Source organism: Aythya ferina (assembly GCF_964211825.1).
Source record: "Aythya ferina genome assembly, chromosome: 22".
Taxonomy (NCBI): Eukaryota; Metazoa; Chordata; class Aves; order Anseriformes; family Anatidae; genus Aythya; species Aythya ferina.
Window position 1 is genome coordinate 3,453,349 of NC_140320.1, and position 12,497 is coordinate 3,465,845.

Here is a 12,497-nt window from a genome sequence, read left to right on the forward strand (position 1 = left end):
GTGCTGTACAGATACAAAGTTTCTTTCGAACTTGCCCATTTTCTCTTCCATAATCTCCACTGAAGCCATCATTTAGGCAAACACTTCCTCTTGCTGTTGCAAACAGCACATGAGAAGCAAGCAGGGCTCTGTTTTACCTTCTGCATTATTTCCATATAAATGTCTGCTGCAGTAACTTTGTTTCCACAGTTATGTTTTTGTAGTGGAAAGTATCCAGCATAGCATTCCACTTTTAGTTTCTGCTCAAGAGGAAAAAACTTTTGACCCACAATCTGAATGTGTTTTGGTTGGGCAGAGGGTTTAAGAGGAAACTGAATAAACCACAAACGGTGTTGTTCACTGACTCACTGTGTTGTCCGTACCTGCACTGTGCGCTTAGCCAAGTGGCACAAAAGGATTGATGATTCCTGCCCAAATATGACTTAATGTCAATGAGTGGTGTTACCTCTTGCAGTCCTGCATGGACATGAGACTTTTCAATAGATCCTGTTTGCTGCTTTTCTTGCAGTTGGCTCCTGCAAGACCCAGAGATGCAACTGAGGACAACGTACAAGGGCTTCACCGAGGCTGTGGATGCCTATTTTGATCATCTAATGCCTATTGTAGTCCCTCTTCAGGCAAGTACAATCCATTTCCCTCTCTGACCACAAGTGGGGATTATCTACACAGACGACTGCTGGGCTGTAACAGCAGCTTGTTGAAGCAACAGCGAATCTTCCAGCTTCACTTTAGGAACCGCTGTCAGCTGTAGTTGCCAGTGTCAGCTCTGCAGTTTGAGCCATTTGATTATGTTCTGTAGACTTTGGGAGGAGGTGTGGGTGGAGCTGACTCCATCTGAGACTTGTGCATCTTTCCTGCAAGCCAGCACCACCGTGATTTTGGTCCTTCTGATTAGAAACCACGGTGAACCTCTCCTTTCCTTTTCCAACAGTACAAGAAAGGAGGCCCCATCATTGCAGTGCAGGTGGAGAATGAGTATGGTTCCTATGCCAAAGACCCGAACTACATGGCCTATGTTAAAATGGTAATGTTGGCACGTTTACTTATTTCTGTGACGAATCTCACACACAAACTGCCTTCCTTATGGCACTTTCTTCCGAATACTTTTGAGCGTGACTTCAGGAAGCCTTGAAAGCATCAGTGAATAATCCAGCTGGATTTCCCCCAGTATTTCTTTTGGTAGAGGACAAGACCCCATATACACCTCTCACTACTGACAAACCAGAGTGCTCATGCGTTCCAGAGAAGAGGGCAGTAGGGAAATGGAGTATCCATAACACGTAGCTGGCCTTGAAGAAGCTGTCTCCTGCTGGTCCAGTTCTGCTTCCCTTGGACATTTAAGAAGGATTTCTCTGTTCTTGTGCAATCTGAGGCTCAGTGTCAGGCAGGTTAATTTGCCAAATGCCTCCTTTATTCTCGTCAGTCAGAGGCTGATGATTCCCTGTCTCCAGGCTGCATGATCAAGTGCTGGCCAGTACCCAAAGAGGCGAGGTTCTCCAGGCGAATCTAACATGGCTCTGACTGACCTGTCCATTTTTCCCCAGTACGGTAGCAAGGCAGACAGTTAACAAGATCTGCAGTTACGTCTCACAAGGCTTGCTTGTTGTTTTTTTTTTAATTTCTTTTAATTGAATGCCTAAAGTGTTACAGCACCTAAGAGAGGTTACCCATCCAGCATTGTATGGGTATGTACTATGAACTGTGTGTTCCCTGCTCCTCTGCTACAGCATTATCAGATCCTTCTGAAACTTTTAGGGTACTCAAGCGTTATCCTGAGTGCCCTGAGGGTAGTTTTGGATCAGGTCATTTTATTGCTCAAAATGTATAGAGGCTCTTTAACCAAAGAAATCACATGGCAAGAGTCCTAATCTGCTTAGAGCCGTGCTTGTTCCTGCACTAACTCCATCTTGTGGAGTGTTTTATTACTGCTTAGAAAGTTAAATATGGAGTACACATACAAACAAGTTACAGTTAATTGCCAGCCTGAGCTGATACTGTCAAAAATGTCTGTTTATCTACATAGTTTCCCTCCCGATGTCCTAGACCCAGTGATAAGCGTGTAAGTAAATGGCTTTCTGGGCCCTAGATGAATGGGGCATAGAGACTGGTGCCTGAACAGTGTGCCAACCCCATTCTTGCTTTTCCATATCTCAGTGATGAAAGAGCTCACGATGCTTCACGGACTTGTTGGAACAGATAACGTTTCCTTGCCAGGCATGTGGGTGTATTTTGCAGTGCTGTTTTGTTAGATTCTGGTATTGTGGGCAATGTACATCTGAGGAACTCTGTGGTTAAAGAAGAAAATGTGGGAAAGCTGGATTTGCAGGGGGTTGCAACAGGGTCTGTTGAGGTTTGGGCCCTGAGCTGTGGATGTGGCAAGGTGGTTGCTTCACATCTGCACCTAGCATGTATTACCACATTGTGATCCTCCTGGAATTAGTATAACCCATTTAAAATGAGCAAACAGAAACCCAACAAAACCAACTCACACAACATCTGAAAGCCCTGTCTGTATCTTGCTCTTTTGGGTGCAGTGTCTTCACCTTCCAAACTGTTTAGGCCATCAAAGGGTGTGCTGCCACCTCGTCCACACAGTGTGATCTGGGATTAGCTGAGCACACACCTGTGTCTGCCTCAGACGCTGCTGCTATTCCTGGTTTCTCTGCTGCACTCTGAAATCCTGTAGTGCATTTCAATGCGTTTCAGCTCCCTGCCGTTGCTCTGGTTTGCGCTTGATGAGTAAAAAAAAAAAATAAAAGGAAGGCAAAAACTTAGCACTAAATGCAGTGCTCAAAGAGTCATCTTAATAGAACTTGTTAGAAATTCCAGTGTCCTCAGCAGCTGATTTTTATCAGGTAATAGTAGCTGTTCAGGTATTCATTTAGTGATGACACGTTGATAAACTAGCCAGGTTGTCTTAACTCGGAATTGGGTTTGTCTTTAATGCAGATTGTGTGTAAGGCTCCAGTCTGCTCTGTATGCGCAGCGTGTATGGGCATGTGCAACCTGCAAAGCTTTGTTTAAACATACAGCAGACACTGACTAGTTGGTGCATGTGACACGGGTGACTCCTGTGTGAACTCCTGTATCTTTATCACCATTTTACAGTTAGTAATTTAGTATCAAGAGTTTGAAGGCTTGTTTTCAGAGCTCCTTGAAGCTGATGGAGTCACTTTCGACACAGGTGCAATGGAAAGGGGTTAATTTGCACCTAGGAGTTCCTAACCCCTCTTTCACACACCAACTGCTGTTCTTTCAAAGGACAAGCGTAAGAGAACACCCCTAGTCAGAAGAACCTTGGGTGTGCATACATTGTAAAAAAAGTTCAGAGTGCTATTGCAGACAGCCCTGTGATACTGAAGAACTCATAAATTTGTTCAGGCAGGATTATTCAAGAGCAAAGGTACCTGAGCTGTCCTGGGGTGGATACGTGCACTGGCAAACCAACATTTTTCTCTTATCAGCTTCTGTTGTTAGACTGTAAGGAATGGTGATTTGGTTTTATTCTGCCACCTAAAGCATTTCTTTTCATGGAATGCAGTGAAATCATTAAACCAATTTCAGCAGATAAAATTCTGATGTGTCAGTGAGAAGCTGATCCAGCTTTTAGAAACAAAACAGGATTTTTCAGTTGTTTTTGAGCTGGAAAAAATAGGCAGGGAAACTTCAGGAGTAACGAGAGGTGTCACAGGGATAATATTTTTTTATTGGACTATTACTGATTTCAAGTACCTGTCTTGCTTTCACTAGAGAAGGTGATAAAGTAGTTTAATGCTTTAATATCCTGACAAATACAAAACTCAGGCTGTTAACACAAACGTTTTCCCTCTTTTTAATTTAGGCCCTGTTAAGCAGGGGGATTGTGGAACTGCTGATGACCTCAGACAACAAGAACGGGTTATCCTTTGGCTTAGTGGAAGGAGGTATGTGCTTGTAGGAGAGCCAGGTAAGGCCGTGTTCTTTGTTGGGCCAGCAGATGAAATCACAGAATTTTGGTGGTTGGAAGGGACCTTGAAAGATCATCTAGTCCAACCCCAGCCTCTGAAAGGAGAAATGCAGCCCCTGAAGGAGAGTAGAATGCTTCATTCACCAAGCTGCGCCCCTAACTGCCTCCTGTTTGTGGTAGGAGCTCCAGCCACAGAGGAGGGACCCCTTCAGCTGTGTGGTACACACACTGAACAAAACCAGCCCCTTCTCAGAAGGACTGAGTAATGTTTTCATTACAGAGTGTAACAGTGATTGCAGGATTGCTCCACAGGGAGGCAGCCTCTCTGCTTTCAAGGATTTCAGATACGTGCAGGCTAAAGGGCATCAGTACTTCCCAGTGAGGTTAGTCAGAAGATGGTAGTGCCTAGCATTTCTTCATGCTGTTTCCACCAGATTAAAAGGCTGGTTTTGAAAATACTACTGCTTATTGCTTCACTTGAATCTACGTTAAATAAGTCTCCCAGCAATTACTACTGCTAATAATTTAGTGCTAAGACACCTGCTCTGCAGTTAAGAAGATAAAGAGTCCATCAGAGCCTAGCTTCTGAACTCTAACTTTCTGGAAGCCTAGCAGTAGTTTCTGAGGTAGCCTTGTGTTCTCGGTGAGTGCGCTCTATAGAGCACATCCCTAGGAGGGTATCAGATGTGCACAATGCAAAAGGATTTCCACTTCCTCTTTCCCTTAAAACGTGTAAATCCATTAAGCGTATAAAACACTGCTTAGCATCTTTCCTGCTTAGCATCTTTCCTGCTTTTCACTGTGGAAAAAATGGAGGTACAGATGTTGTAGCCTCACCGTGCCCTAAATCAGGCTCCTTGGGGGTATAGGGTGATGCTGGCTTTCAGATTTCTGAATGCAGCTCAGCTGGGATTTACTTAGCTACTTGATCTGTGGTCTCTTGGGTGTTTCTGCCAATTGCCTGCCTGAGTAGCCATTGTTTCCCCAAATTAAGTGTTCAGGGTACAGTCCTGAGTGGTCCTGTTGTCACTCAATCATAAATACCATTAAGTTTCTAATCTCAGGCATGGAAATGATTAAAAGGAAAATTTTTCTTCCATCCTTCTTTTCCTCCTCTTATTTTTATATGAAAGTATGAGAGGGACAAATTCAATAGCTCTGAAATCCACGGGCCTTCACGAGAAGTACGGCGACCCTCTTAATTTTCTATTTCTGGAGCAGAGCAGTTTCCAGCCTTGACCACATCGTGTCACCCTCATCCTGCCAGCAAGCTGACGTTCAGAAGGGCTGGTGTGGAAATGCCCCGTGAGCCCTCACCATCCTCTCTGGGAGTGTTTACTGCCTCAGAGCTCATTCGTGCTTGGAGCTGTCTTTTCCAGCGTGTTGCATGCTGAGAGCTCTTTGATACCAATTTGCCTCTTAGATGTCATAACAATCTGCTCATTAGAGTCAACATGTCAAGTAATCAGATGCATGGGATAAGTAGGGCTCGGAGTGCTACAGCAAGGCGGTTATGAAAATGCAAAGGGGGAGAGAACAGAATCCAGTGTAGGAATGCTTAAGAAAATAGAGAGGAGACTCCTTATAGAAGCTGAAAAATGTTGTGGTCCTGTGAGTTTGTTCTGTTCCTCAATAGTGTACCGATTTCTTTTCAAGAAGAATTTAGATTCTTGTTAATGTCAGGAGCAGTCAGTTTGGCGCTCTGCAGAGAAAACTGTGTGTTGTAGAAGGACCTGAGAGTACGAAGCTGTTGCCTAGCACTTAATCAGTGGTTGTAGCAGTGTTTCAGGGAATGAGAAGGAAAGCTTTGGTTGTTGTGGTCCCTTTCATGCTCACAGGTACAGTGGGACATCCCATGCTGTTGGGAAAAATTCTCGCTCTGGGTATCTGTGCAGCTTCCACAGTCCTCCTCCCTTCGTGGCACAGGCAGTGACAAGAATGCCGAGCTGGGTGGCTCTAAGCTGGCCTGGAACAGCCCTCCTGGGAGCTGATGGGTGGCAAAATAAAACTCTGAATTCCCTCCAGACCATAGCTGCTGCACCACATCGGAAAGCGATGTGTGTTTGGAAATTACCTACTGTGGGAAGGGTGGATAAGGGCTTGGGGACTGGTTCTCCACACCTTTTACATCATTTTCAGTCGTGTGCTGTTAATCTGTGTGCAGAGCAGAGTTAGACATGTTTGCCTTCAAGATCGCAAGCTAATGCCTTCCATCGATGCTAAATCCACATTTTGTTTTGCTTTCCCACTGTGTTTGCCTGTGCTAAATTCTTCAGCTCAGCACACTATGTAGATGAGCCTATTAACATCAAGGTATAAATAGTGAGAAGCTTTTGCTTCTGGAAGTATTCTGTTTGAAGTGCTCTGTCTGACACAACTGGGGCTGGGTTTGATACCAGCTCTCTGGTAAGGAGTCAGTGTTTAAAACAGGATCACATTGCTCCTGCAATTTCAAAGTTTCTTGGGAGAAACATCAGAGTGACTGAGGGGTAGAAAAGCAGGAAAATGAATCTAACATCTCGTAGGGGCTGGGATGTGGGTACCACTACTGCCTTGGGATGCATCAGCTGCTGCAAACCGGGCTTCCCATGCTGGTGCTTGAAGCTCATGTGCTGACTTTCACTGTACATGCAGCACACACCAGCTAGATGCCTGTTCCCCCGTGCTGTGCAGGGCAGGAGCCCAGATAAGCCTTCCAATTACAACTTCTGTCTGGTTCACTTGCTCTGTGGTTCCTCTCGCCCACCCCCAAGGCACGACAAGCTGGAAGATATTGCCTAGGTAGAGATTCCTGCGGCTAAAGCCTGGGAGATCAGTGCGGCATCCAGATAGGACTTTCTAATAATAAGTTTGCCTTCATGTGGTGCCTTTTATCTGAGGATCTCCAAGTGCTTTACAGCCTCTAATTAAGGCTTGTGACAGCCGGTGAGGTGCTCTGATGCTCTCTCTTTCTAGTATCTCTGAATGTCAGAGCTAAAAAGCTGCCCTGCAAATATTCCAGTGTGTGCTGTGGTCCACTTAGATTTTGCATACGGAGTGAAGGCTTTGATGGGAAATCTCCGAGGAGGTTGTGTTGGTGGTTCAGATATGTTCCTGTTCCCCCTGGGCTCGTGTTGAGCTGGTGCCTGGAGAGGTGCTCCCCTAGGCGAGAACACTTTGTATGTGTCTAAATTAATAAAGGTTTTTCTTTCCTTGATAGCACTGGCCACTGTTAACTTTCAGAAACTGGAACCGGGTGTACTGAAATATCTGGACACAGTACAGGTAAGATGCAAACATATTTTGTTCATCCAGATTTTCCAGGACAGCATTGCGAGTGGTATTTGGGAACTGCTGTTCTTGTTCAGCTTCTCTGGGGCCATTTCCACTTTTATGATGGTTATGAAGCTAAGCCTAGAGCCTGTCATTCAGGCAATAGGAAGTTTCAAAGGCCTGTGCATTTAGCCTCATCTCAGCAGAAAATTGGTGCTCCACAATTGGAATTCTTGCTACTCTTTGAGTGAAGGCAGCAAACCCTTTGTTACTCAGGCTTTGTAAGGACTGGGTCTGCAAAAGGTTCCTACATAACGAGTTAGAACATTCTGGAGGGGCATCAGTCCAGCTACTGTGCTAGAGCATGGCACAACCACACCAACTGCTGTAAAAGAACAGGACTCTGACATCTGGTGATAGATGCACTTTGTCACAAAGCCACAAGCTACACGAAACTAAATTATTCCTCTTTCCTTGGTTGAATTTGCAGGTCTGCTTGTGTATGTCCTCTTTAATGCCTAACAGATTTGAGTGGCTGGTAATTCTTTTCTGAATATTCAGTGATTGATTAAGTAATTAAAATGAACATGTTTTGGCAGGAGAAGGCACTCTCCAGAAGGCTTTCTGGCAAACATATTTTCTGTAGTGCTGGTCCAATGTGTACCAGTGGGGAGGACAAAGGAGAATACAAAGCACAAAGCTGGTGGAGCTGTCTGGATCACTGAGCAGGCGTCCTGTTTGAAGGCCCTGATCTGCCTTGCCTACCAGGGCTTCTGTGGTTCTGTGCCGTATGCAGCTGCCGATCCCCAAGAAAAAGCCACAACTGTCAACCAGGCAGCACAAAGTTCAGCTGTTTGGCTTTCCAGGTTCTAATTCCCACCTTCATTGCTATCTCTGTGTTGAAGCACTGATACCCAGTGATCCTACTTTGCAGTTAGTCCTCTCTCTAGGTCAGTGGTCTCTCTCCCAAGCTCTGGTACCCTGATGCTGTGGAGGCCCCCAAGAGGAGGCATCTGGACTGACCGTACTCTTCAAATGCTGGGGGCTGACCTACTGCAGCTCTTTCAGGGTACTCTGTGAGGGGTATTTCAGTCATCTTTAATGCCTCGAATTCAGTGTAGGTACACAGCGTGGTAATGGCATGCTGTGTAGAAGAGAGTCTTGGCTCCCTCAGGCATTTTGTCCTATTTCTGCTAGGACCTGCAGCAGAGCTGATCAGAGGAACACTTGGATTTCAGAAACACTTCCCCAGGAACTTCACAGCAGCACCTTCCACACAGTGCAGTCCCAGGCTCTTCCTGCCTGCTGAGCAGCCCAGCCTACCTGGCAGTAACAGCGCTCACTGCAGAAAAACATTCACATTTCGTGTGTCACTTGAGCACCTCGAAGTCCCCGTGCTGTCAGAGATGTGAATCAGCATGAAAGGGAGAGGGAATTGCCTAACGAACATCTGATGCAGAAAGTACCTTGGGTGATGCTGGATTAGTGAGGCAGGAACAAGTTTTGTTTTCTAGTGACTGGTTCTCTCTCTCCTTGCATCCTTTGTCTTCTTTCCCTGTTGCTCTGCTAACATCAAGTGTCAGCCTGGAAAGTTGTGAACAACTGACGAGTGCTCCTGGCCACGATCGATTCTGTTCTGATCTCTTCCCTTGGCTTTTGCCTAGACTGTGAAATGAAATCTGCTGTTGGCGTGCTGAAAGCTGAATCCTGCCACTAACTTTCTTTTTGTACAGGCAAAAGAGGCTCTGCTCATGTGCTTTTGCTTTCTTTAGGTCTTACAAAACTCCCCAACCCTTGCAAATGAACAGAAGGCACCTTCCCCACAAACTGAATATACAAATACAACACGGCCCAGTAAAAGCAGCTCCTCCTTTGTCACACTTAGTACTGACAAGATAGGAAGCCTGTCATTTATATCTGCAAGGATTATGAAGCTGTTACCTCTTGTTATGGTCTCTTATTCCAGAGGACAATAAAACTTCTTTGACTTGTTTACTAGGGATGGATTGATTAAACATATTACCAAGAGCCGCTCTGAACCTGGAACAAGTAGATTATTACAGGCTCCTGCAGTTGTTTTCTCCTAATGAAACATGAGTTTCTTTAATGCCACTTACCTTGGCCATTTCATGTGACATCAGATAAAGCCCCTATCAAATAAATGCCAAAATTGCCTTGACTAGAAATAAATACCAGGAGCAGAGAGCGCCAGCCAGGCCGAGCACGCGTTGTTCTGTCCGGTGTGATGGGGCCGCGTGGAATTCGACAGGAGCTAAGGTAGCTGGCAAGCAGTGACAAATAGGAAGCAATAGCTCTGTGTGCAGAGCCTTTTTAATGAATACCTAATTCCTGCAAAGGCTAATTCTTTCCTGCCAGCACCATATGCAGCATTAAAAAGGCATTAAGCCGCTAAGGTCTGCTGTTCCTACCTTGGCAGGCACTGGCTGCAGTGCACCTGCAAACTCTCAGCTGGCAGTGGCGTACCTGATAAGTAGACATATATAAATGTCTTTTTCTTGCAGAAGCTAAACAGTGACAGTTGGTTTGTCTTTTTGCTACAGCTCTACCAAACAACAATAGCCGGAACTGTTTGGTAGCACCTGATTGTGTGCGGCAGTGGTTGTTTCATCCCTAGAAGAGTATTTTTCTGCTTTTCCTGCCTTTTCTGGATGTTACTGGCCCACATTGTCTTGTTCTTCATTTGTTCAGAGCTCTTTAGCTGCTTTTTTTCTTCCAGCTTGAGACCCATTCTTGTAAACCATGCCCTTAAACTTCATTTGAATAGTGATTCCCTAGAAAACAGGGATGAGCGCAAGGCTCCCTATGTCCGTTTTAACTCTTTGTTTTTGTTTTGGTGCAGAGAGATCAGCCAAAGATGGTAATGGAGTATTGGACTGGCTGGTTTGATAACTGGGGAGGCCCTCACTACGTCTTCGATGCAGACGGTGAGCACCATGCAGTACTGTAGAGGGAGGAATTAGTGCTCTGCAAATGCTTATGGAAAAATGACTCACAGCTTTTTCAAATACTCCCTCCATCTTGTAACTTTTGCTTTGTGCGAGTCTTTGTAAATGAAGAATCTCTCAGTGAATGGGTCACGTTGCTGTGCCTTGGATTTTCTTTAGAAGTGTTGGTTAACAGCAGCTTCTTTTTTAATGTTTGTTTTCCAAACCATTTTTCTTTTTATTTATTGAGGAAAGGCACTATGGGCTTGTGCAGAAAACCAAACATCTTAAGATGTTAGTGTCAGTGTGTCCCAAGGCTTCATGCTGTTCTATGTTGATGTTAGAAATGCAACCCAGTGCTTTAAATCATCCCTTCCACCTCCTGAGCTCATGTAAACACTGTGAAGACTTTATTTGTATTTTGTAAAAAGGCCATCTTTGCAGAAGTTTTCTGAAACCCCCATCATAATGACATTACTAATAAATTACTAATAAATAAATGTTCCTTATGAGGGGAGAATTATTTTACCTTTTGTAGGAATATGGCAAATATACGTCTCCTGCAACTATGGCAGCTTCTGTAAAGTATCAATTTTTCCTCCAGTGTAGAAGCTCATTAGGAAGGAAAGCTAGTGCTAAAAAAATAACCCCACAACCTCCAGAACATCCAACGTACAGCGAAAGCAGACCTATGTAAGACTACTTTAATGACTGGTTCATCTTCTGCTGTTGTCTTTGGAATTAGATCGTTGCTGTGTTGAATTTAGGAGTACAATTGAGTAGCTCTTACAGCTCTTCTGATTAAAAGCAAAACTCCTGCTCATGTCCATGAGTTTCACTCTGTCACCTCTATGAGAAGTATATTTGCATTTATTAATCTGTCCCAGTATGTCAGTGGACATGCTGCCCTTAATGAGGGCAAAGCATGAATCACAATACAAATCACTGTAATTACACAGGCATGCCTGACTGACAAGGACCAGAATACTTGTCTGCTTTGAATTGCTGGAAGAGTGTTAGCCTAGCTTCTTGGTCTGTGGTCTTCCTGGCACTGCCCTTCCTTTACAGAAATGGTGAATACTGTAGCAAGCATCCTCAAATTAGGAGCATCCATCAATCTCTACATGTTTCATGGAGGCACCAACTTTGGCTTCATGAACGGTGCTTTGGAGACTGATGAATACAAGTCAGACGTCACCAGTTACGGTGAGTTTTGTTTCACTGCCTTGCCCACACACATCCTGTGAGAGTGCAGCTCGGGCTCCCCTTTGGGCCAGTTAGAGTTGACAGAAGCCTGGAGAAATGATCAGGATGTCTCCCCATGATCTCCTTTGTCATGGAGAGATGAATTGGAATGTGGCTCAGAAGTCTAAAAGGGGGTTTACATTAGGGTTTCCTATTTCCACACCCATTCCAGGAATTGGAGGATCCCCTTGTTCTGGACTGGGAACAGAAGTCACAGATAATTGTGTTGCTTCATGTTATGTCCAGGCTGGCTCTTCTTTCTAGTGAAAGCTGGTGATCTGAGATGCCATTATGTCTTTGGTTTCACCAAGCCACGTTGTACTGGAAAGCTCTTTTCATCCCAGCAGCCCATGGTTGAAAATTGATCCTGGGTGAAATTATGGACACATGTGCAGGTTAGATCTCTCGAAGGATGTTGCTCCCCAGTAAGTGGGCCTTCTCCAAATTAAGAGAATCTGTATGCTTGTCTAGCCACATCCACGCTGATAGAAGCCTGAGTTTCCATAACACGATGCTAATTGTCTTGGGCTTTTACTTCTTAGATGACAGTGTGTGTGAAGGCCATCCCAGATGTGTGCTTCTTTTTCAGATTATGATGCTGTGCTGACAGAGGCTGGAGACTACACATCCAAATTTTTCAAGCTTCGACAACTCTTCAGTGCAATCATTGGTAATTATAAATCCAAGAGCCAAAATGCTGTTCTAGCCCAGGGCGCTAAATCAGAGACTTGTGCAAACTGGCCCTTCTGTTGGGGTCCTGTGGCTCTGGTTGGCTCTGCCTGGGAGCATTTTCCACACATGGGAGGGAGGACCAGGGACATCGGGTATTTTGTCTGCTATCAGCAGGCAGGTGGCATTTAGCAGCTTCTGTCTGTGCCAGGAAGTGTATGTTGGCTAATTGGAAGTGCAAATCTGAAGGGAGCACCACTGGTTATATTATATCTTTGTTACTGTACCTCAGTGTTTTCTGTTCCAGAGCCAGACAGGTGGCCATTGTTGCAGAATAACTGTAGTTCTCACCCAGCGCTTATACTTTTTTTATTTTTTATTTTTTGCAGCAGATACAGGGCTCTGTAATGGAAAGACTGATCAAATGAAGTCTAGAAGGG

The 12,497-nt window shown here is 44.8% G+C and overlaps 1 protein-coding gene across 3 annotated transcripts in view; it reads left to right on the forward strand.

Moving 5' to 3' along the window:
• Positions 1-12,497, forward strand: part of LOC311422433 (beta-galactosidase-1-like protein 2) — a 28,859-nt gene that overhangs the window by 7,491 nt on the left and 8,871 nt on the right. For all 3 annotated transcript variants that reach the window (XM_084495486.1, XM_084495484.1, XM_084495485.1), the window contains 7 exons: positions 509-617; positions 932-1,024; positions 3,842-3,923; positions 7,146-7,210; positions 10,059-10,143; positions 11,212-11,349; positions 11,978-12,058. In XM_084495486.1, coding sequence (XP_084351612.1) covers positions 509-617; positions 932-1,024; positions 3,842-3,923; positions 7,146-7,210; positions 10,059-10,143; positions 11,212-11,349; positions 11,978-12,058 — 653 coding nt within the window. The remainder of the gene's footprint in view (positions 1-508; positions 618-931; positions 1,025-3,841; positions 3,924-7,145; positions 7,211-10,058; positions 10,144-11,211; positions 11,350-11,977; positions 12,059-12,497) is intronic.